The sequence below is a fragment of the Podarcis bocagei genome, assembly GCF_964188305.1.
Source record: "Podarcis bocagei genome assembly, chromosome: 6".
Taxonomy (NCBI): domain Eukaryota; kingdom Metazoa; phylum Chordata; class Lepidosauria; order Squamata; family Lacertidae; genus Podarcis; species Podarcis bocagei.
In genome coordinates, this window is record NC_138130.1 from 91,016,893 (window position 1) to 91,040,389 (window position 23,497).

Genomic DNA, 23,497 nt, shown 5'->3' on the forward strand with positions numbered 1-23,497 from the left:
AAGGAACCCCAGGGAGCCCAAACTTTCTCAAAGAGGGCCAGGTTTGATGAAGTGAACATGCATGAGGGCCGGCCAAAGGTGTTGAGCTTTTTTTAGGAGTGAAGTTGTTGACCTTTCCAACCCCCTGTGATGTAGGAATCTCAACTAGAGCATCCCTGACAGATGGACACCCAACCTCTGCTTAAAAGCCTCCAATGAAATAAACCTGCCCTCCACCTTCTGAGGGAGTCCATTCCACTGCTGAACAGATCTTACCTTCAGAAAGTTATTCCTGATCAGTGGCGTAGCGTGGGGGTGCAGGGGGGGGTGGCCGCACCGGGCGCAACATCTGGGGGTTAGGGTTAGGGTGCGCAAATCTACGGGTTAGGGGGCGCAAATCCACGGGTTAGGGGGCGCAAATTACTTGCCTTGCCCTGGGTGCTGACAACCCATGCTACGCCACTGTTCCTGATGTTTAGCCAGAATCTCCTTTCGTGTCATCCGTTGGTTTGGGACCTGCCTGAAGGGACCCCAAAGAAAGACTGAAGTTGCTTCCCAGAATATATACAAATTCAAATACATGCAGATGTGGACTACTCCGGTCTAATCTGAATGGGGGCTGTGAATTTAGCCATGAATTTAAAGTGTTGCAAAATGCTCTGTGATCTTTGAATGAAGGGTGATATATAAATTTAATTTAATAGCAGTAGTAATAATAATAATAATAATAATAATAATAATAATAATAATAATAATAAAACAGCTAAATAATACTCAAATGTGGACAAGCCCCTGGTCCCCAGACAGACCTCGTGGTTTGTCTTTACAGTGGTACCTCTGGTTACATACTTAATTCGTTCTGGAGGTCCGTTCTTAACCTGAAACTGTTCTTAACCTGAAGCACCACTTTAGCTAATGGGGCCTCCCGTTGCTGCCGCGCCACCGCCGTGCGATTTCTGTTCTCATCCTGAAGCAAAGTCCTTAACCCGAGGTACTATTTCTGGGTTAGCGGAGTCTGTAACCTGAAGCGTATGTAACCTGAAGCGTATGTAACCCGAGGTACCACTGTAACGCCTTACAGCACCTCAGTGATTCTGGTGAGTTCTGCAGCTCCCTGAGGACCTCTCGTGGCTTAGCATGACTTTTAGCATTTCAGATATAGATTTTTAAAGCTTTCTTTGAACCACTGAACAGGGAAAAAGTGGCATAAAACTTGATTTTTACTGTGAAAAGAAGCTGCTGAGTCACGAATATTTGGAGGTGGAAGCCACTGTCCCCGTAGCTCAAGAAAAGCTGTCGGGCCCCTCGAGGTGCCCTGACTGGTGGGACCAGCACAGCTATTCTTCAATTCCGTAAAAAAGAGAAGAAGAAGAAAGGCAAGTGGTTTATGAAGCGACGCCCCGCAAGTCCAAACACGTGACGGCAAATTATCTTTACGGAGCGGGGTGGGGAAAGAACTCTGCACACACCCAGAAGCCCTTTGCTCTGCTCCAGAAACTGTTCCCTTTCGAGCCTTTCCAGCCTCGCTCCATCACCATGGCAACAGAAACTCACGGGGAGCAATCATCTCACTTCCGACCAGGCACCGCCCCTTTGTGGGCGGGGCATCCTAAGCCGCGTGACGTAACCGGACCGTTGCTTTCCCCGACTCCCGCCATTGCCTTGTCCTCGAGGGCGGAAGTCTACGAGAAGCGTAGCAAAGCGCGCCTCTCCAGAACTTCCGGTTTCCAACTGGCCGCCGCCATTTTGCGCAACGGAAAGGGGAAAAAAAGAGGAGCGGAGACGTTCTACCTCCATCTCTATGGTATCCTCTATGGCGTTTGCTCATTACAGCCTGCCTGAGTCTTGCCTCCGGCCCCACCTCCCTCTTGGATTGCTCTCCGTTTCTTCCCACGAGAGATGAGGCGAAAGTTGATGCCGCGAGCAACCTAGCCATCGCGCGACGCGATTTATTTATTTATTTATTTATTTTAACCGGAAACTAGAGCGGCGCGTCCTTCTACCCTGTAGATTTTCTATGGCTTCGGGGTCTGCGCGCGCACCTGAGGCGCTGGGCGCGGTGGCTGCCGGGAGTGCGGGGGTTGCGACGGATCTGTCGGCCTAGTGGCCGCGCCGCCCTGGTGCCCGTGAGGAGGGAGCAGCCGGTGAGCCTTTCGGGCGGGGGTAGGGGCGTCTTCGGAGGCCGGAAGCTGCCCGTGGCTCCCCTGTCGCGGCTTCCGTGCCTCCGAGCGCCTTTTGGTGGGGGTCGCAGGAGCGGGAGGCCTCAGGTCCTGACTCCTGGGCGGCCCACGGGTGAGACCAGGGGGCTCGGGCGGGCCTTTGACGTAGCAGGAGACGCCGGTGGTTTAGGTCGGTTGCCGCGCAGGGAGACCCTGGCTTCGTGTTTTTTTTAAGAATCAGAATTTGTTTTTCAGTAGCAAAGCCGCCTCAGGACAGCCATTACCGTTTCTTTGTGCAAAGATAAGCGGGGAAAAGGCGGGTCGCACTAAAGGTTCAGGGGGTTAAAATGCCAAGCATGTCCTTTTGCAGTACATGACAACGAGGTGCATAGCTGTCAACGTTTCCCTTTTCTTGCGAGGAATCCTATTCGGAATAAGGGCATTCCCCTTAAAAAAAGGGAAAAGTTGACAGCTACGACGAGGGGATCGTAGCAAATCAATTTAATGGATTATTTGGTGAATCAATGCAGAATAGTAGGAGTGAATGAAAGAGTATTGCCTCCGTTCCTGTGCCGGAATGTAAGGGTAAAGGTAAAGGACCCCTGCATGGTTAAGTCCAGTGAAGGCGACTATGGCATTGCGGCGCTCATATCGTTTTTCAGGCCAGTGGAGCCGTTTGTCCACAGACAGCTTTCTGGCTCATGACTAAACCGCTTCTGGTGCAATGGGACACCGTGACGGAAACCAGAGTGCACGGAATGTAAGGGTAAGGAGGTGGTGCTTAATGCCCACCTAGCGTTTTCAAGCGCTCCAAGCAGTGCCCATGTATTATCCAGTTGAATGCCGTACAGCAGCCCTGTAAGGGAAGGGCAGCCAACATGGCTCCCTCCAACTGTAGTTCAGTTCTGTGGACTACAACTCCCATCACCTTTGGCTATGTTGGGTAGGGCTGATGGGAGTCCAGCAATATCTGGAGGGCACCCAGTTCGCTAACTCAGGTATGTCAGTACTATCGCCATCATTACTACAAGAGTGTGGTGTTGAGGTTTATTACAGAATGGCTTGCTAAAGTCCAAGTAGTGAGGTTATGGTAGAGGTGAGAATTAAGGCAGGGCCTTCCTGATTTGCTGCCTAGGCTTGTAGGACCAAATTGTGTATGGTACTCAATGCGTCATAAGCAGCTATCTTGCTTTTTTAAAAAAATGTAATAGCTGCCACAGAGGAGTGATTTTATGTGGGACTGCAGTGTGGTAATAAGGCTTGCTATGCATGTTGATTTAGATTTTTTGCTTTTTTTGCTCTGGCAGGCTCTAGCATCCATCCATGATGTGCATTTGATCTCACAGTATTAAAGATGACTACTGCAGCTAGACCAACATTTGAACCTGCAAGAGGAGGGAGAGGGAAAGGAGAAGGTGACTTAAGTCAGCTGTCCAAACAATATTCCAGCCGAGATCTTCCCTCTCATACTAAAATCAAATACAGGTAACAGTTTACGTTTCTTGTGGGGGCTGTTTTCTGTAGTGTTTATTTTGTCTTTAGCAGGGAATAGTTTTTTCTGTCCCTTTGGCAGGTAGAATTTGCTACAGGAAAACATTTACAAACTAAAAGTGATTTCATTATTTGTTTTATTTCTGGCTATCAGTATAGCACAAATGCTGTGCGGGTGGGCAGACAAACTCTTTGTAATTTGTGTGAGCGATTAACTTTTGTGGATGTCTTCGCAAAACTAACTCTGTTGGAAGGGTGGAGAATTGGATACAGATCCTCACCACCCCCACCCTTGCAGACCAGTTTTGACAGGAGGGTGTCAAATGGCTTGTCAATCACTTGACCGCCAGTGACCCATTTTTCTTTATCTGAGCAGTTTGAAGAACTGCACGGGTAGAGGAACAGCACTTTGCAAGACACAGCAATCAGCTGCTCGATGGTTCCTATAAATTCTGCTTTCAGCCAAACCATATCTTCATCTGCCCTGCACTTGATGTCATATATGGCACCAGGTATATGGGAGGTGGGTTTTGGCTGACCAAAATGGCCCCATGAGCCAAATGGGTCAGCATGGTGAGTCTAATTAGGCTTGTAGTCCAGAGGTTTCCCACCACTATAAGGCCATCTCAGAATTCTTGTAGAACTTCACAAATGGGCAATAAGGGCAAAGCATCTTCCACAACCAGATGGGTACGAGCATGCAGTTTAAACTGGATCTAATAACAGGCTCATCATAAGGACCAGTAAAAGATCAGACTGATTTTGGCTGCTGTGCTTTTTGCGACCTTTTCCTCAGCTTCCCTATCCCTCATGTGTACTGTGGGGTTATAATAGCCCCTGTAATTTGAAGGGACCTGCTTCCAAATCAATGCTGAAAGCTTGCAGTTACTGATAATGTTGGGCAGTATCATTATCTCCATATTGTAGAAGTGGGTTGAAGCTGCAAGAATAATAGCTTGCCTAGTATCACTTTGCTAGTTCTGGTACTGGTCCTTAACCTTAAAGGCCAGTGGTGGCTGTTGCCCATTGGAAGTGGTAGAGCATAAAGAATGGAGACCAGCAGGGAACAGGGTCGGAGCCGGAGGCAGCCAGAGCTAGCTAAATCTAGGGTTGTCCCCATCTTCCTCCCTGTTGAGCAACACTGGGACTGAGGAGGAGGAAGCTGACAGGCATTGCCCCCGGGCTGGTTATAAGTAATAAAGGGGGCAGGTGGGGATTGGCTAAGGGCACCCTGAAGGTGGTGGGGCAGTGACCCATTTGCCATAAAACAGCAGCTTTCAAAGCCCAGTTCAGCTTGGCATATGGGGTACTTGAAATGCTATGCTTTCCTTCATTCTCTTAGGCTCTTCTCCAGGTCCCCTTGCCTCTTTGCTGTGGTGGCTCCTAGCCCTGGGATGCCTTTGCCAGGGAGACTCAACTGCCACCAGTTTTTATTTCTTTTCAAAAGCTTATTCTCTGTTGTTTTAAGCGTCTGATTATTCCTTTTAAATGTGTTGAGGTGGTCTAGAAGTCTTCAGAGTGGGTTAGTGATTTGTAATAAGTAAAATGATGAGCATTTGGCCGAGGTGATATTTGTTACGAATGTTTCACCTCTCATAGTCACAGCAACTGTAATGCGTCAGCTGTATGTGGCTAATTCCTTCCCTTCAGCTTCTGCGCTTGCTTCTTGTTTCAGACAAACCACCCAGGATGCCCCTGAAGAGGTACGCAACCGTGACTTCAGGAGAGAACTGGAGGAGAGGGAGAGAGTTGTCGTGAGGGAGAAGAACAGAGACAGGCCTGCGCGAGGTCTGTGTTGTTTTGGCAGATTATTTTCCCTTTTGGAGGGGAGGTCAGGCTGTGACTTGCAGGCTGCTGGGGAATCACGTTGTGTCTCAAGGACAGTTCCAGGTCATTCAGCAAAAGTTAATCGAAGTAGAATTAAGCATTTAAGCACTTGCTGGGTACCCATAGGCAGCAAGGAATTGTATGTAGGCAATAAGAATATTTTTAAAGTATTTTTTTTAAAAAAATTCTAAAATATTAAAAAAAATTCAAATGATTTTTTTTATAATTCTTATTATGAGGAAGGTCTGGAAGCAGTTCACATCATTAAAACCTGCATTAAACCCATTTTTAAAAGTGCAAGTATTGGAAGATCAGGAGAGTTCCCCTCACCACATAGATCCCTGCCTGGCAAATTTGCTCCTCAGATGGGGTAATGTTAAAGGTAAAGGGACCCCTGACCATTAGGTCCAGTTGTGACCGACTCTGGGGTTGAGGCGCTCATCTCGCTTTATTGGCCGAGGGAGCCGGCGTACAGCTTCCGGGTCATGTGGCCAGCATGACGAAGCCGCTTCTGGCGAACCAGAGCAGCGCACGGAAACGCTGTACCTTCCCGCTGGAGAAGGTACTTTGATCTACTATTTATCTACTTGCACTTTGACGTGCTTTCGAACTGGTAGGTGGGCAGGAGCAGGGACCGAGCAACGGGAGCTCACCCCGTCATGGGGATTCAAACCGCCGACCTTCTGATCAGCAAGTCCTAGGCTCTGTGGTTTAACCCACAGCGCCACCCGCGTCCCTAATGTTAAGGGTACCATGAGCTTAATAGGAGAAACCAGCTGAGAGTGAATTGTAAAACAAAGCAGTGGAAGAGAGAAGTATTATACCCGCCTCGGCTTTTGAGGCCTTCTTCCAAAAAGCAAGGATCAAGCCAAGTCTGTCTCCTTAATGTGGGTTTCCCCAGACATCTGAAGGTGTTTGATCCAAGAGTGAGATGATGCCAGGAAGGGTTGTACATGCAACAAATGATTTAACACTGGTTTGTGTTGGCAAAAGAGTCATATGCTTCTAGTAATTCTATTTTATTTTTGCATTTGGGTTCGCAGTAAGCTTAGTGTTCTCTATGTTTCGGTCATGCTTTCCTTTTATTGCTGTTGGTCGCCCAAGTTCTTACGGTTTTTTGTGCGTTTGCTCCCCAGAGCACACAACGTCCTCTTCTGTGTCTAAGAAACCCCGGCTAGATCAGATCCCTGCAGCTAACCTGGATGCAGATGATCCTTTGACTGACGTATGTATTCTTGGATGTTGCTGGACAGAAAAACAGATGCTTTAAAAATCAATAGTGGGGTTCTTTTTGGGGCAGCAACAAAAACTTCATCAAAAGAAGTGAAAACAAGTTTTTGCCACTTTAATATTTCCACTCAGCTACATTGGGTGGCTGGTTGCATCCTTTTTTGCTTTGACAGAGGTTTCCATCAGCAGAACAGGCAGGAAGGTGCAGATAGAGTGGGAAAGGGGAGTTGGTGAAAATCACATCCCTAATCTATTGATGGAAGCTGACAGTGGCTCAAGGTGCTTTCCATCTGCAGAGGAACCCTGATGAGTGCAACCCTGCTATCAGAATAGTAGTCCATTAGCGGAACTGTGACACACAGTCTTTCTAATATCAGAGTCTGAAGTGTTGACAAAATTCATTCATTCATCCTTTATTGGCATAATCCTTCTCTCTGCTTAAACGTCAGAAACATGGGGTGCCTCTCTAGGGCAATAGAGGGGAACCTGTTGCCCAGCTGCAGCTTGTGTCAGCCTCGTCCACTGGCCATGCTGGCCGGGGCTGATGGGAGTTGGAGCCCAATGACATCTGAGGGCCACAGGTTCCCCACGCCTGCTGCAGGGCCTCTTTGGGATAGGCATGTGCAACTTGCGATCAGCTACAGCAAACACAGCCCGGCAGCTGTGCATTGCAAGCCACCTGGGGCTGCATAAGTCTTCTGACCTGTCTGCCTGTCTAGGACTGTGGAATTCTATGATATATGGGCTGTCAGGCACCTGTTTTGCCCACAGTACTTAACTGAGGAACAGTCATTTCATTTTAAAATGGTAGAGTCATATGGATGTAGAGAAGAGAGGATGATTTTTATACTGTCAATTTTGAGGAAACTGACAAGATGCGCTGAACCCAAGTTGATTTGATGGAGCATTTTGTCATACTGAGATTGGCTAGTAAGCTTAGGCAACACGGGCCAGTCTTGAAGCACTGCGGTTGGTGTGCTTAAACTTAAAACCTTGCCTGCAGGACACATGGCAGTATATTGGCACATCACGTGGGCCTATGGAAATTGCAAAGTGCAAAAATGTCTGTGTAGGACATTCATGTGGAGGTTCACCTGATCCGTTGTGTTGGAAATAGGATGCCGTTGTCTGTAATGCTACGCATAAAGTTCTGCCTAAGTTTCTACGGTGGGTAGGAGATGGGACAGTGTTTTCTAAAACTTTGCTGCATCTGTAGGAGGAGGATGAAGATGAGGACTATGACGAAGAGAGTGACGATGACACAGCTGCTCTTTTAGCTGAGCTAGAAAAGATCAAGAAGGAGCGGGCTGAGGAGCAGGCCCGAAAGGTAAGCATCTTTTAATTCTTATTATAAAAGCTGCCATAGGCAGGCCATTGGCCCATTTAACCTGTAGAGGTCTCCTCTGCTAGCTCCAATGCCTGGATCCTTTGAAGCAGGCACAATGTAGGGACTTCATCTGGAGCTTTCTGCAAGCCAGGTGTTTCTGCAACCATTACGCTGCTAATGACTTGTATAGCTTTCAAAGTGTGTGTGTGTGTGTTATATCCCTGCCTGAAGACTTCAAAGCAATTAGCCTTTCAAGCAACAAACAACATTAATGGACACGCGCTGTACGTGATTTTGTTATGTCAGAAATAGTTCCGTCCCCTTTTTGGGTAATCCACTGATCTCCAAAGTGAAGTCCTAGCCCTGGTTAGGTGCAGAATGGTGCTGCTGTGTAGCTTCAGGGGAGAACCTCCAGCCCTCAGACCAAATGGATTGGAAGCCATAGAGTGAAGTTTCTGTTGTTTCTTGCCAAGCCTGGCTTGTGGCAACTAGGGGCTCCATACTATAGCTGATCCTTCCGCAAAGCAGGTCTTGCTCTGTTCTTGCAGCAAGCCCTGCAGGGAAATGCTTCCTTTCCCTGTGCAGTTTAAACCACATTGGCAAAAGGAACGTTCTGTTCCTTTGCAAACTGGCTTTAATTCAAGCCAAGGAATGAAAGGAAAACTCTTCACCTGATGTCATGGTGACACCAGGTGATTGACAGATGGGCAGCTCCCACCCACCTTCCCAAGTGCCCCGTGGGGGCTGGGGGATGTCAGGACCCAGTTTCCCACCCCCGCTGTATACAAATACTACAGAAAACGGTTTCCAGAAATGACCATTTGATGCCACTAGAGGCCAGCAGAAGCTGTTTAAGATGGAGAACCTTATGCGGCTGCCTTTTGGTTTTCATTATGGTATTAATCGTTCTGTTTCCCTTGCCAGCTCTAGTTATCCCTTTCAATGTTTCAAGCTGCCTTAAACATTGCTCTCCAATATTCTTTTAAGTAGGAGTTGAACCTGGTACCCTTCTGCATGTGGCCCCTCTAGAATGTCCTGCTGGTCCTGAATCTGTTAATGCAGAAGATCTGCCATATATATTTAAGCCCTGGCTTGGTTGCCATGGGCAACAAGGAGCTGCATGTAGGAAGATGCACAGGTTTCCATACAGACAAACAAACCAGGCTTGTGGGTGAGAGATTTCTAGCTTTCTGGACTCAGTGCCCTCTTTGATGTGCAGAGCTCCATTACAGCCTTCCCTGCCCTTCCTAGAGAATTCATATCAAGAGATAACCATGCCCTGCTGTGGGGAAATCTGAAGATCAGCCCTCCATTGTTTTGACTTTATTGTTCCAAGCTCAGGGGGATACATAAAGCCAAAACCCCAGAGCAGTTTCGTGCTGCACACCGAGCCAATATTTGCCGTGTGTTTGTTTTCAGCACTGTAATGGTGACAGCTGCCTTTAATTTAAAACCTGGTACTGCAAGACGGAAAAACAGAAAAGACGACTGGGCAAAATGGTTGGGAGTTTTATGTGGCCAAGTCCCCAGCTTCCTCAAAATCAGGTGGAACAGAAAATAGGGTCTGTGTTATAGCTCATGGCCATCTTTTTCTTACCTTGCCAGGAACTAGAGCAGAAAGCTGAAGAGGAGAGGATACGGATGGAGAACATCCTGAGTGGGAACCCTTTGTTGAACCTCACTGGTCCAGTTCAGCCTCAGGCAAACTTCAAAGTGAAGAGGAGGTATGGAGGTGCTTGCTTTACATAGGGATGGCCACCTAAATTACCTGTTCCCAACTTCTCCACAATTTCACAGTTCCAGAATATTTTAAATGAATCTTAATTGTATGCTTAAGTTTATTTTTTGTTGCTGTTTTGTTAATGTTGTTAATATTGTCTTAGAGATTATGAATGCTGTAGTACTTTGTGAATCCTATAATGTGATATATATTTTTTTGCTATTGTGCGGTTTTCCTCATTTGTTTCAATAGTGTTTTATGAATTGTAATGGTTTTACTGATGATTTGTTAATTGAACTATATGATTTGTGATGTTCTATTACGTTGTTATTTATTGTTTGCAGGCCACTTTGTGATTCATGTGAATAAAAATCAGCATAGATATATAATGAATCACATCAAGTCCAGTGCACAGCCCCACAAATCACCGCTGGCTGTGGCTGGTGGATATTGCACTGTAGCATGGATTAATGCTCCTTACCTTTTGTCTTGTTATGATGTCACACATTTTCTCTTGAATTCTTACGGTTAACATATTTTGCTTCTTCCTGGATTTAGATGGGACGATGACGTGGTCTTCAAGAACTGTGCGAAGGGAGTTGATGAGATGAAAAAGGACAAAAGATTCGTCAATGACACGCTGCGGTCTGAATTTCACAAAAAGTTCATGGAGAAATACATCAAGTAGTACTTTTCCTTTTTTTTCATTTTGAATATGCTATGTCACTGATGGACTAAATGGAGCAAGCCTTTTCCTTCCTTCTGAAAAACGTGGTTAAAGTGAAAATCTGGCAACGAGTAGCAGTTCTCCAAGGTCGCCGCTACCCTTTGAACATAAAATGACCCTGTCTCTGGAATACTTCCTTGTTTAGTTTGTTTTAGCTCGGGCAGCTAATTTCCCAGAAATGTTTCATTTTGTTGCTATGAAATTACATGTAATGGCCTTTCTGTAAATGTTTTGAAAATGGTGTACAATAAACCCTTCGCTCTAAGTGCTGTGTCTTATATTCAACCTGCCATAGCAGCTTACCTGTTCTGGATGAGGCCGCACACCCGCCTTAGGCAAGGTGGCTGACCTCTGGCTCTCCAGGTGTTGTGCAGTGCCCATCATCCCCAAATAATTGAAGCCAATTGGAGGCCTTTTTTCATGCCTAATTGGATTGGGTCTGGGGGGGGCAGCAAAGACCTCTGGCTACATGTGCACCCATGGGTGCCGTGTTGCTGGCCCATGTTGTAAAGTATAGCATACCTGAAGTGCTTTAAGCATTCCAAACCTGCTAAGATGTGTGCTAGATGTGATCAGATTAGGTTACACGTCAATGTAAGTCCGCTTACTTTTAATGGCGGGTGGTGTTGATGGCTTGGCAACGGCCACTTCAGCGGAATTGCAGGCCTGCCTGCAGATTGGCCAATTGCAGACAGGCATAGTTGTGGGAGTTCCCCAGGGGGCAGTTCCAACTTGGGTCCACTCTCAGGGGGGAAATATGTGGCCTACCCAGCTCTGCTCCTAAGTTTTTTAACGGATCGCTAGGTGTGATCAGATTAGTGTTGATAAAAATAATGGGTGTCAGTGGAGGCCCCCTCCTTTGCAGCCAGTGTTGAAACACCAGCTTGAAGCTATTTTGGGATAGGTTTTTAATTTAATAATAGGCTAATGCCTTGATATGAAGAAGATAGAATAAACAATTCGAGCTCAGTATTTTGGTATATTAAGCAGCAAAGAATCTGACTTGCTCTATCCCCCAAGAAATCTGATGGGGATTCAGTGAATCTTCAGATGAAGGGTGATATATAAATAATAATAACAATAAACAATAATAATATGTATCTCATAAGTGTATCTTCATTCGCATGGTCTTCCCTGACCTCTTTCAGCCTGTTACGTATTTTAGTGCATGAAACCTGTTCTGGAAACATTAATGTGAAGCTGAGAAAGTATTTTTTGCTCCAGATAGGAAAAATTGATTTTAAAAATCCCTATTGAGGAAAAATTGATGAAGAAAATAACTCAGCAATAGATGCGAACGCTGTTCTTACAATATGTATTCCAGTGGGACTTTTGACAGATACTCCAGCATCCTTTTCGTGCATTATTTAATAGTGTCTTCGGCAAGCCCAGCTCTAAGCTCCTATTGCAATTAATGTAATGCACTATAATCCTCTCTTTCCAATGTTTTCCATTCCTAATCCGTGTGCTCCCACTTTGTGCTTCACTGGGTTAGAAAAAAGTGGTGGTCTCAGCTTAGCAGCAGAGCCCATAATCTTCCTTCACTGCCTACAAACCACATTGCAAGTCCCCTGCTACTTCATGCACTGTGTAATTCTCTACCCCAGCTCCATGTGCAGGTGGAAGAGCCATCAGAACAGTCTGAAGCTACTCAGAAGAGAAGTAACACGCCAAGCACTGGCTTATGTATTTGTAGAGAAGAGAGTCATTGAGACATAGGAGCTGTGAGCCAGGCAACAGTCCCAGATTTAAATCCCATATTCTACAGTAATTCCAAAGTTTATGTAAGTAAGGAGGAGATATTAGCAGACTCAAAAAAAGCCAAATGTTGCAGAAGTACAAAAAACTTTAGGGAGGCGGAATTAAGTGGGGGAGACGCCCCAAAAACAGCTAAACGAAGATGTCCGTTGCCCTTTGAATGTCAGCTGACTGCAGAGAGGAAGCAAATTGAAAACCAGGGTGGGGCAGGGAAAAGTAATGGAATGCGGGGTGGGAGGGGGATGTCCAGAGGAAGAGAGAGACCAAGGATTATAAAATCCATATCAAGGCAATGCCTGTATTAGGCCAGCACAATATCACAAAAAAACCCCTGCAAGGTGTTGAGTTCTCCAGAACTCTTCCTCAGACTCAAGATGGTAAAAGAACTCAGCCATTCACTCGTTCTGTGAACAAGTCGCCAGCATCCTGTGCATGGCAGGTATCAGATGCTCGCATGTCTCTCCTTAAAGTGGTCTTGGCTGGTGACTGGCTAGGACAAGGGTCAGCAAACTTAGAATCATGGAATCATAGAGTTGGAAGAGACCACAAGGGCCATCGAGTCCAACCCCCTGCCAAGCAGGAAACGCCATCAGAGCACTCCTGACATATGGTTGTCAAGCCTCTGCTTAAATACCTCCAAAGTAGGAGACTCCACCACACTCCTTGGCAGCAAATTCCACTGTCGAACAGCTCTTACTGTCAGGAAGTTCTTCCTAATGTTTAGGTGGAATCTTCTTTCTTGTAGTTTGGCTCCATTGCTCCGTGTCCGCTTCTCTGGAGCAGCAGAAAACAACCTTTCTCCCTCCTCTATGTGACATCCTTTTATATATTTGAACATGGCTATCATATCACCCCTTAACCTCCTCTTCTCCAAGCTAAACATGCCCAGCTGCCTTAGCCGTTCCTCATAAGGCATGGTTTCCAGGCCTTTGACCATTTTGGTTGCCCTCCTCTGGACACGTTCCAGTTTGTCAGTGTCCTTCTTGAATTGTGGTGCCCAGAACTGGACACAGTACTCCAGGTGAGGTCTGACCAGAGCAGAATACAGTGGCACTATTACTTCCCTTGATCTAGATGCTATACTCCTATTGATGAGGCCCAGAATTGCATTGGCTTTTTTAGCTGCCGCGTCACACTGTTGGCTCATGTCAAGTTTGTGGTCAACCAAGACTCCTAGATCCTTTTCACATGTACTGCTCTCAAGCCAGGTGTCACCCATCTTGTATTTGTGCCTCTCATTTTTTTTGCCCAAGTGCAATACTTTACATTTCTCCCTGTTAAAATTCATCTTGTTTGTTTTGGCCCAGTTTTCTAATCTGTCAAGGTCGTTTTGAAGTGTGATCCTGTCCTCTGGGGTGTTAGCCACCCCTCCCAGTTTGGTGTCATCTGCAAATTTGATCAGGATGCCCTTGAGTCCATCATCCAAGTCGTTGATAAAGATGTTGAATAAGACCGGGCCCAAGACAGAACCCTGTGGCACCCCACTAGTCACTCTTCTCCAGGATGAAGAGGAACCATTGATGAGCACCCTTTGGGTTCGGTCAGTCAGCCAGTTACAAATCCACTGAGTGGTAGCATAGTCAAGACCGCATTTTACCAGCTTCTTTACAAGAATATCATGGGGCACCTTGTCAAATGCCTTACTGAAATCAAGGTAGGCTATATCCACTGAGTTCCCTTCATCTACCAGGCTTGTAATTCTGTCAAAAAACGAGATCAGGTTAGTCTGACATGACTTATTTTTCAGAAATCCATGCTGACTATTGGTGATCACAGCATTCCTTTCTAGGTGCTCACAGACTGTTTGCTTAATGATCTGCTCCAGAATCTTCCCTGGTATTGATGTCAGACTGACTGGGCGGTAATTATTTGGGTCCTCTCTTTTCCCCTTTTTGAAAATAGGGACAACATTTGCCCTCCTCCAGTCTGCCGGGACTTCGCCTGTTCTCCAGGAATTCTCAAAGATGACTGCCAGTGGTTCTGAGATCACATCTGCCAGTTCTTTTAATACTCTTGGATGCAGTTCATCCGGCCCTGGAGACTTGAATACATCTAAACTAGCCAAGTATTCTTGTACTATCTCCTTAGTTATTCTGGGCTGTGTTTCCTTTGCTGAATCATTTGCTCCAAATTCTTCAGGTCGGGCATTGTTTTCTTTATCGGAGAAGACTGAGGCAAAGAAGGCATTGAGGAGTTCAGCCCTTTCTATGTCCCCTGTTTGCATTTCACCATCTTCTCCTCTGAGTGACCCCACTGTTTCTTTGTTCTTCCTTTTGCTACGAACATACCCATAAAAGACTTTTTTGTTGCTTTTAACCTCTCTAGCAAGCCTGAGTTCATTCTGTGCTTTAGCTTTTCTGACTTTGTGTCTACACGTGCTGGCTATTTGTTTGAATTCCTCTTTGGTGGTTTCCCCCCTTTTCCATTTTTTGTACACATCCTTTTTTAATCTTAATTCAGTTAAAAGTTCTTTAGATAGCCACCCTGGCTTCTTTAGGCACCTTCCATGTTTCCGTCTCATTGGTATTGCCTGACGTTGTGCTTTTACTATCTCCCTCTTAACAAACTCCCAGCCATCATGAACTCCCTTTCCTTTTAGTATTGCTGTCCATGGGATCTCACCCAGCACTTCCCTAAGTTTTATGAAGTCGGCTTTCTTAAAGTCAAGAAATTGAGTCCTAGTATGCTTGGCTGCTCCTTTCCGCTGTATAGTAAACTTCAGAAGAGCATGATCACTCGCGCCTAATGATCCTTCCACTTCTACCCCACTAACCAGCTCATCAACATTGGTTAAAACCAGATCTAAAATGGCTGTTCCTCTTGTTGCTTCTCCCACTTTCTGGACAATGAAGTTGTCTGCAAGGCCAGTGAGGAATCTGTTTGACCTTATGCTCTTGGCTGAGTGTGACATCCAACAAATATCTGGGTAATTGAAGTCCCCCATTACTACTATCTCCCTTCCTTTTGCATGCTTGGCCATCTGTTCCAGGAAGGCATCATCTATGTCCTCCGTTTGGCTTGGGGATCTATAGTAAACTCCCACAATGAGGTCTCTCTTATTCTTCTCTCCCTTAATTTTGACCCAAATGCTCTCACTTTGGCTTTGAGGTTCTAAATCTTGGATCTCTTCACAGGTATACACATCCCTGACATATAACGCCACTCCTCCTCCTTTCTTGTCTGGTCTGTTTCTCCGAAATAGATTGTATCCCCCCATTATTACATTCCAATCGTGGGACTTATCCCACCAGGTTTCAGTGATGCCTATTATGTCATATTTAGTTTGCTGTACCAAGAGCTCAAGCTCATCTTGTTTATTTCCCATGCTTTGCGCATTAGTGTACAGACATTGAAGTCCATTAATCATTCCCCCATGTCTCTTATTTAAGGATTTTTTCCTCCCACCACTAGGTCTGCGTGCTGTTTGCTCCATTTGGTCTATGACATTTGGATGATCATCTTCATCAATTGATAGACTCCTATCTTAAGGAGCACTGTCTCCCTCCCCCACATTAGTCAGTTTAAAGCCCTCCTGATGAGGTTTCTGAGATTTTTGGCAAAAACATTTCTCCCAACCGTTGTGAGGTGCAGCCCATCGCTTGCCAGAAGTCCATCTTCAAGAAACTGCAGTCCGTGATCTAAGAATCCAAACCGTTCCTGTTTACACCATTTGCGAAGCCAGCTGTTCACTTCCACTATTTTTCCCTCTCTCCCTGGGCCAAGTCGTTCAACTGGGAGGACAGATGAGATGACAATTTGTGCATTTAATTGCTTCAATTTCCTGCCCAGAGCCTCGTAGTCTCTTTTGATCTTCTGGAGGCTATTGCTTGCAGTATCATTGGTTCCCACATGAACCAAGAGGAAGGGGTATTTGTCAGTGGGTTTTATGATTCCTTGCAGTCGTTCAGTTACATCTTGGATCTTAGCCCCGGGGAGACAGCACACTTCCCGAGACATCTTGTCAGGCCCACAGATCACTGCTTCTGTTCCCCTCAGTAGGGAATCCCCTATCACCACTACACGCCTCCTCTTAGGTTTGGTCGGGGTTCTTCCATGAGCTGTCCGTTCCAAGGTCGCCTGCACATTCCCTGAGGACTGACTTTGCTGCTCGTCTTCATATACCTGATCAACTGAAATGAGGGAGAGATCCTCAAATGGAGTCTGCTCTTCGTCTTCCATGCTAGGGGAGAGGACCTCAAAGCGATTGTGTATTTCTAAACAATCAGAACGAACCCTGGGCCTCCTACTTCTTTGAGTCACGTTTCTCCATATATCTGGCTCCTGTGTTGATGAACTAGCCTCCTTCTCAGGGGAGTCCCCTGTCTCCTCCTTGGTGGAGACGGTGTGCTCTGTTGCTTCCAAGAAGAGCTCCAGATCTCTTAATTCTTTGGAGCGTAGCTACACGTTCCTCCAGTTGCTGGACTTTGTCTTTTAAGAGAGCAATCAACATGCAATTGCTGCAGGTAAATCTGCCTGCAACCTTTGGCAAGATGGCAAACATTGCGCAGGAACCGCAGGCGACTGCAGCTGTTCCCTCCCCCTCCATCTTGAGAACGTCGTTAGGGTGGCTACAGTGGTCCTCCATCATAAAAAGCGTGAAGACAGGACAAATAACTCCCCCCCACAAAAAAACCTAGGTCTCCCCCAACAAACGTTTGAGACTAGCACCGCTAAATCTAAAAGATGGATCAAACTGCGCGCGCCGCTAGGCGTGCGCCGCTGCCCTGCTACCTCTGATAAGCTCCTCCCACAGCTAATCACCTTCCTCAACAGAAACCCTGCACCCTCTGACCTTTGCACAGGGAGAACAGCTAATTAGCCACAAAGAAACACACACACACAAGAAAACCCTTTTTGCTCCTTCTTCAACTGCTGCCCTGCTACCTCTGATAAGCTCCTCCCACAGCTAATCCCCTGCCTCAACAGAAACCCTGCCCCCTCTGACCTTTGCACAGGGAGAACAGCTAATCAGCCACAAAGAAACACACACACACAAGAAAACCCTTTTTGCTCCTTCAACTGCTGCCCTGCAGCAGTTTTTCAGCAGGGGGCCAGTCCACTGTCCCTCAGACCTTGGGGGGGGGCGGAATATATTGGGGGGGAATGATACAAGAGCACCACATTCCCCCGGTGGCCGCTTACCTGTGTCTTGCGAGCAGCAGGGGCTGGCGGTGGCAGAGGGAGATGAGCGGCGTGCGAAAGGGCTCCGGAGAGGGGCTGCTTAAAATGGCGGGCGCTCAAGCGCTGCTGCTGCTGGCATCAACAAAGCCCAGCCCCCTTCCTCCTCTAGGCAGGGCGGATAGAAGCCAGGAGGAGGGAGGGAGGAGGCGGCGGCGCCGCTGCCATGTGAGGGAGAGGGAGACGACACGTGCGCTGGCCAGAAGGCAATTGGGCCTGATCCGGCCCACGGGCCTTAGTTTTCCGACCAATGGGCACGACCAAAGTCCGTTTTGGGGGCCTAATTTGTCCCGCCAGTTGATTTAATCTGGCCCTGGGGCATAATCCTAAAAAAAGTTCAGCAACTTCAGTCCTTAAAAAAGGTCAACAACACATGTTTGGCCCTCACACATGTTCACTTCATCAAATTTGGCCCTCTTTGAAAAAAGTTTGGGCACCCCTGGGCTAGAACCAGTGGGGCGGAGGACATGGGGCCAGCCAAAGTTGAAGCTTGAGCCAATGACAGGCAGAGCCAACAAATTCTAGTTTTGTCCTCATCTTCCTCCCTGCAAGGGGAAACATTGAAATGGAAGAAGTTAGCTGGCAGACCCTGCAGCTGCCCCTTGGACTGGTTGCAAGGAAGGAAGTAGGAGGCAGGGCTGGCTGAGAGGAGGGCCCCATTCTGCCTCCACTCGCTGCTTAAAAATAAGTCCCACTGATTCCAATAGAATCTTCCATGGAAAGCTGCTTAGATTTAAGGCAAGGGAAAATGGCTCTCTGCGACTGCTCAACCATAAACTGTTTGGCCAAGAGAGAAGAAGGTTAATAACACACTTAAAACCTCAAGAAAAACAGCCTTCTGGATGCTTTTTCCATCTCTCTTCTTTCCTCCACCCCCACCCCTCTCTCTTTTGGCAACCCAACCCTCCCATTCATCACTTGGGCTGCTGGCTTGAGTCCTGTTTGGGAAATTCCAGAGGAATAGCACTTTCTCAAACTCGCTATAAGGCGAGAGGGATTGTGCACTTTCCCTCTGGAATGCCGGCTGCCTCTCTTTCTCATGGTCATTTGGCTTTGAATAGCAAATCCCGGAGAGCTTCCATCCTGACCCCTGTCATTATTTGCACAGGCCAGAGGAAGAGACACTGAAACCAAATCCCTATAGAAGAGCAGAAAACCGGGACTTCTGGCAGTTTCTCACACATTTTTATTAGCTCGGGGAAGGGGGAGGGAGAAGTGCTCTTTGCTATAACCTCAGCAAGCAGGAATAACACTCAGCAAGAACTCAACAATGTCCCAGGTCATAAGTTCCATTAGAGTTGCAATATATCAGAAACTTGCTAAGGTATTAGTACTTGCTAAGGTATTAAACTAAACCAGTGCTACTCAAAAGTGGAGGACCGTGGACCAATTGATGCCAGTCTGCAAGGCGTTGGCTGCTGGTTCCCAGTAACTCCACCACAAGCCATGTTGGGTGGGACGCTTCAGGGGCCAAATCTGGTCCTGATCCCTGGCACAATGGGAGAAGAAACTGTCACTCCACCGCTTCAGATAGTTTGAGAAGCACTGGCCTCAGCCTGATGGACTACAACTCCCATCAGTCAGCGCAGTCAGGGACAGTAGGAGCTGTAATCCAACAACTTCTGGGTGGCCTCAGAGTTACCTACACTTACAAATGTCCCTCCCAGCCATCCCTGTTTCTGAGTGGATCCCGGAAAGTCCCGCTTTTCCTTAGGACGGTCCTATTTTCATTGGAGAAATGTTGGAGTTTATGGAGTTTTGCGACCCCCCCTGAGCCAAGGAGATAAATGCAACCTTTAGACAAACTATCAACCTTTAGACAACTCTGCAAGAAATCTGAAGGCAGCCTGTTTAGGGAAGTTTTCTTTAAAATGTTTTGTTATGTTTTTATATATGTTGGAAGCTGACCAGAGTGGTTGGGGCAACCCAATCAGATGGGCGGGGTCTAAATAATAAAATTATTATTATTATTATTATTATTATTACTATTACTATTACTATGGAATAGGATGTCCCTATTTTCATTGGAGAAATGTTGGAGGGTGTGCACCTGCCGTAAGACTGGAGAAATAAGAAAATGAGAAAAACCAAAATTAACAGAGTGCCTCATCCTTATCCTTCAATCAGGCGGATTTCTCTGAGTGACTGTGGCCTTGTAGTGGATAAGGGGTTCTAATCCATACTTCAGCCACAAAACTTATTCATGGATAAACTATAGATTACACCAACCATTTCCGGTCCCATGGTTGCTGAATACCATTAATGTGGGGGTCGGTTGAGGGGCTGTTCCAGGGGCAGTAGTAGCAGGTGTGGGGTGTTTAACCATTTCTCTACCTGCTGCCAATTTCCCCTCCTCACAACTCCTTCTTCACCTTGGCTGTCCCCTCACAACAGACCCTGAGAGCAGAAATCAGCTCAGCTGAGGAGAAAACAGCTGTGGGAAGCATTAGGGGGTGGAGAAGGGAGAGTTATGCAACCCCTTTGTGTTGATTTTGACATCTCCTGTGGGAGGGTCCCCACTCTTCCCGGAAGTAAGAATGAATGCATCTGTCCATTTCAGTTCATGCGCGTTTCTCATTTATTACATTCAGTTCTCCAAATTCCTGCAACAATTTGTGGATTTTTCCAAGTACGCATTAAAATTTTAGTGCAAATTTCCCCTAGTATATACACATTTTTGTGTGGTACTTTGTCTAATTTGCATATTATTGAGGTTTTAAACACTGTAGGCACACACACACACACACACCACTGCATGCATAGATATAGATATAGATATAGATATAGATATAGATATAGATATAGATATAGATATAGATATAGATATAGATATAGATATAGATATAGATATAGATATAGATATATAGATATAGATATATAGTGAAATAAATGTTTTTGCATTTGCATTAAAAAAAAAATGCATTTTATATGTTATTTTCTATAATGTATTTTTCCTATGCATTTTTGTAAACATCTTTGCATCACAAGTTTTAGAGAAGCGCAATTTTCAAAGGACAGTTGGTTCTTTTGGTTCTCATGTGTTGGAAGGGGCAAATTAGGTAGGTTTGCACTAAAATCCCTTACTAAACAGAGTTTCTCCCCCACCCCCACCCCCACCCCCACCCTGAAGTAACACGTAGTTCTCCTTGAGTGGCTTAAATTTTCATCTTTTAAAACATCTATAAGTGACTACAACCCCACTCTAAATTGGGGCGGGGCTGTTGTGTGTGGGGCACAGCTGCTTTTACAAAAAAAGAGGAACTACAGTGGCAGCTCCTGACACAGTACTCCAAAACCGCATGTAATTTAGCCCAAAATTTCACCTCAAAGAGAGTTGCGAATATAAAGTGAGCTAATCTAGTTTCGCTCCCGGAGATCTTGGAGGAAAGCCATGAAATAAGCGAACAGGGTGGACAAAAATTGTTTTAGAGCAGGAGTGGCTAACCTGTGGCCCTCCAGATGTTGTCAAATAACAACTCGCACCAGCCCCTGCCAGAAGCGCCAGTGGTCAGGGATGATGGGATTTGTGGTTCAATAACATCTTGAGGGTCAGTGGGTCAGGCAACCACTGTCTTGGAGGGAACAGGGAGATGATACACTTCAATTCAGGCCGCTTGAGTTTGTCTTATTTTCTCACAGCTGAAGACTGGGGTGTGGGGTCAAAGATAAATTTCAGATGAGTGACATCTGGTGTGTTTCTCCTACTGAGGCAATTTCTTTGCTGAGTAGACAGTCGAGTTGATCTTTCTCAAGTTTGTTCCAAACACATGGTTCTCATAAAGCACAGTTGATCCAGGGCCCAAACAAACATGAGCTTCACTCAAGAGTCATTTATCGTGCTTTTTAAAAAAAGCCATTTTTCAAAAAAGATTTCATCTGAAGGCCAGAATAACGTTGTGTGAAGGGGTGAAGTACCGTGGGAAAGGGTTGGTGTGCAAGAATCAGTAGTATTTCTGGTTTCCTATCCGAGGCCCCTTGACACCTTGCATGTTTACTTAAAAATGAATGTTATTTCATACTCTCATTTTATACGCTTTTTGTTTTTCGCTAAAAAAACACCCTTCTCTGAATCGCTCCTCCATTCACACCCCGGTAACCGTCTTTCGTCCACATGCCGGCATCCCTCACAGCGATTCCAAATTCACACATGCACTTTTTCACAAATGAGTTTTCCCCTCCATTGTTGTCTCTCCCACAAAGGGCTTGGCATCATTCGGACACACGTTGCCTTGCAGGCTTGAGCCTTGACCGTTTTGGAAGCTAACTGCTAGTTATCCTATATCTTGTCATGCGTGGTGGGTGCCAGGGTTTGTGGGTGCCAGATTTCCCTGAGTTTCCGGATTTATATCCTGCCTTTCTTCCAACATGGAGCTCACGTTGGTGTCGATGGAAAAGCCAGAACAAATCTAGGAAGGACAGGCGCGCACACACATGCATTTTCATCTCTGAAGGGGCATAAATGGCCATCTGAAGTGCTCACCAGCATAGGGGACATGGAGTCCCTTCCACTTACTTGTTTTCTTCATCTCCTTGTTCTTCCATATTTCGTTTCTATGGCAACATAATACTGGGCTTTTATTTATAGCCTTGAATTCCATTCTGTGCTGCGTGTCTCTGTGAGTGTGCGCTGATTTACCTGTTTATTCTTCCCCTTTCGCCAACCTGTCAGTCTCATTTTATTCTTTTGCCTTCAGCTGCCTAGCTTTTGTAACACGAACGTCCTCTTGCCGTCTACTGGAAGGGGACCAAGGGCCCCATATCCACTGGGACTGTCACCCATGTGCTCCTAGCTCAGCCTTTCTCAACCTGTGGGTCCCCAGATGTTGTTGAGCTACAACTCCCATCACCCCTAGCTAGCAAAGGCCAGAGCTCAGGGATGATGGGAGTTGTAGTCCAACAACATCTGGGGACCCACAGGTTGAGAATCGCTGTTAGCTGAAATGAAGTGAGGTCTTCATAAGACAGTGTAAGGTTTCTGCTCTTCTGTGAATGCCTGCATGGAGCCATCTCTCTTTTTTCTTTCGCAGCTTGTCACAAAGATCACTCTTTTTGGGGAGACCCCTTGCTTATTTTCCCAAAAATTATAGCTCTACAGTTCCCAGGATTCTTGGTGGGGAGGAAAAGCCAAGTGCTTAAAAATTTCAACATCTGGAGAACCACAGATTCCCCATCCTTCCTGTCTGGAAACAGAACCAGCAGTGAACTACGGCAGGGTGTCCCAAATTTGGGTCTCCAGTTGTTTTTGGACTACAACTCCCATCATCCCTAGCTAGCAGGACCCGTGGTCAAGGATGATGGGAGTTGTAGTAAAAAAAAAAAAAGCTGAAGACTACAGTTTGGGAAAACGCTGTACTAAGCAGCCCAATAATCATACAAAATCCCTAAGGATACTCCTGGTTGAAGCTGAATTTAGTAATACCATTAAACAGCTGTGCATCAAGCTCAGCTCCTATAGCCTGAGGAAGGCTCATTAAGTGTTTGATTAAATATATATATTAGTATTTGGTGCTCTTTTAAATTCTTTCTCTGTGGGGACAGGGCAAAGAAGAAGGAAGTGAGGAGGGAATTTTGCTTATTGACTGGAAACCTCATACTGGACTTGAATATTGCGGTACGGTACATTTAAAAATAATATATGCAAGATTTGTTCACTCTGAAGGATCATTGCCGAACCTGTTTTATTTTTCAGCCAAGCACTTGAGGACTATAAGTTCCATGCAGTGGATGTACCTCAGAAAAAGCAGCTGGACTATGAAGCATGGAGCATCAGTCTGCTGTGCCCTCCTCGCGATTCATACAGCACTGCCAACATCCCTGCTGGTATTTGTGGCATCCTGCTGACAAATGTTCCCTCTGAAAAATAGTGGAAGAGGAAGGAAGGGAAAGGAGTTGGGACCCAACAGGTGCAGAACTGCCAGGCAAGAATGTTGCAGGGCCATTGGAAAAATGTGCTCTGTGGGTTGCCATGCCTTACAAAGAAGATGTCCTCCTGGCTTAGCGCCAACATTTTTCTGATTCATTTAGGAGCATGCAATAGCCAGTTGCTAAATCCATTTTATTTATCGTGTTTCTCACCTCCACCCAGCTTAATTACATTTTTA

General features: G+C 46.1%; 1 protein-coding gene across 2 annotated transcripts; it reads left to right on the forward strand.

The window, feature by feature from the left end:
- Positions 1–1,973: 1,973 nt before the first annotated feature.
- CWC15 (CWC15 spliceosome associated protein homolog) lies at positions 1,974–10,725 on the forward strand. 2 transcript variants are annotated; one of them, XM_081197723.1, is made up of 7 exons: positions 1,974–2,123; positions 3,446–3,623; positions 5,305–5,417; positions 6,593–6,681; positions 7,903–8,013; positions 9,619–9,737; positions 10,292–10,725. In XM_081197723.1, exons 2-7 carry the CDS (start codon positions 3,493–3,495, stop codon positions 10,419–10,421), a joined length of 693 nt encoding a protein of 230 aa, XP_081053849.1. In that variant the 5' UTR covers positions 1,974–2,123; positions 3,446–3,492; the 3' UTR covers positions 10,422–10,725. The 2 variants fall into 2 exon arrangements, with proteins under 2 accessions (XP_081053849.1, XP_081053850.1); XM_081197724.1 differs by lacking the exon at positions 1,974–2,123 and adding an exon at positions 2,151–2,271.
- Positions 10,726–23,497: the final 12,772 nt, after the last annotated feature.

Excerpts from the sequence above, each read along its gene's own strand:
- CWC15 (XM_081197723.1), top strand. The coding sequence starts at position 3,493 with ATGACTACTGCAGCTAGACCAACATTTGAACCTGCAAGAGGAGGGAGA. Across the intron at positions 6,682-7,902 it reads CAGATGATCCTTTGACTGAC|GAGGAGGATGAAGATGAGGA; the intron begins GTATGTATTCTT and ends CTGCATCTGTAG. Across the intron at positions 9,738-10,291 it reads AACTTCAAAGTGAAGAGGAG|ATGGGACGATGACGTGGTCT; the intron begins GTATGGAGGTGC and ends TCCTGGATTTAG.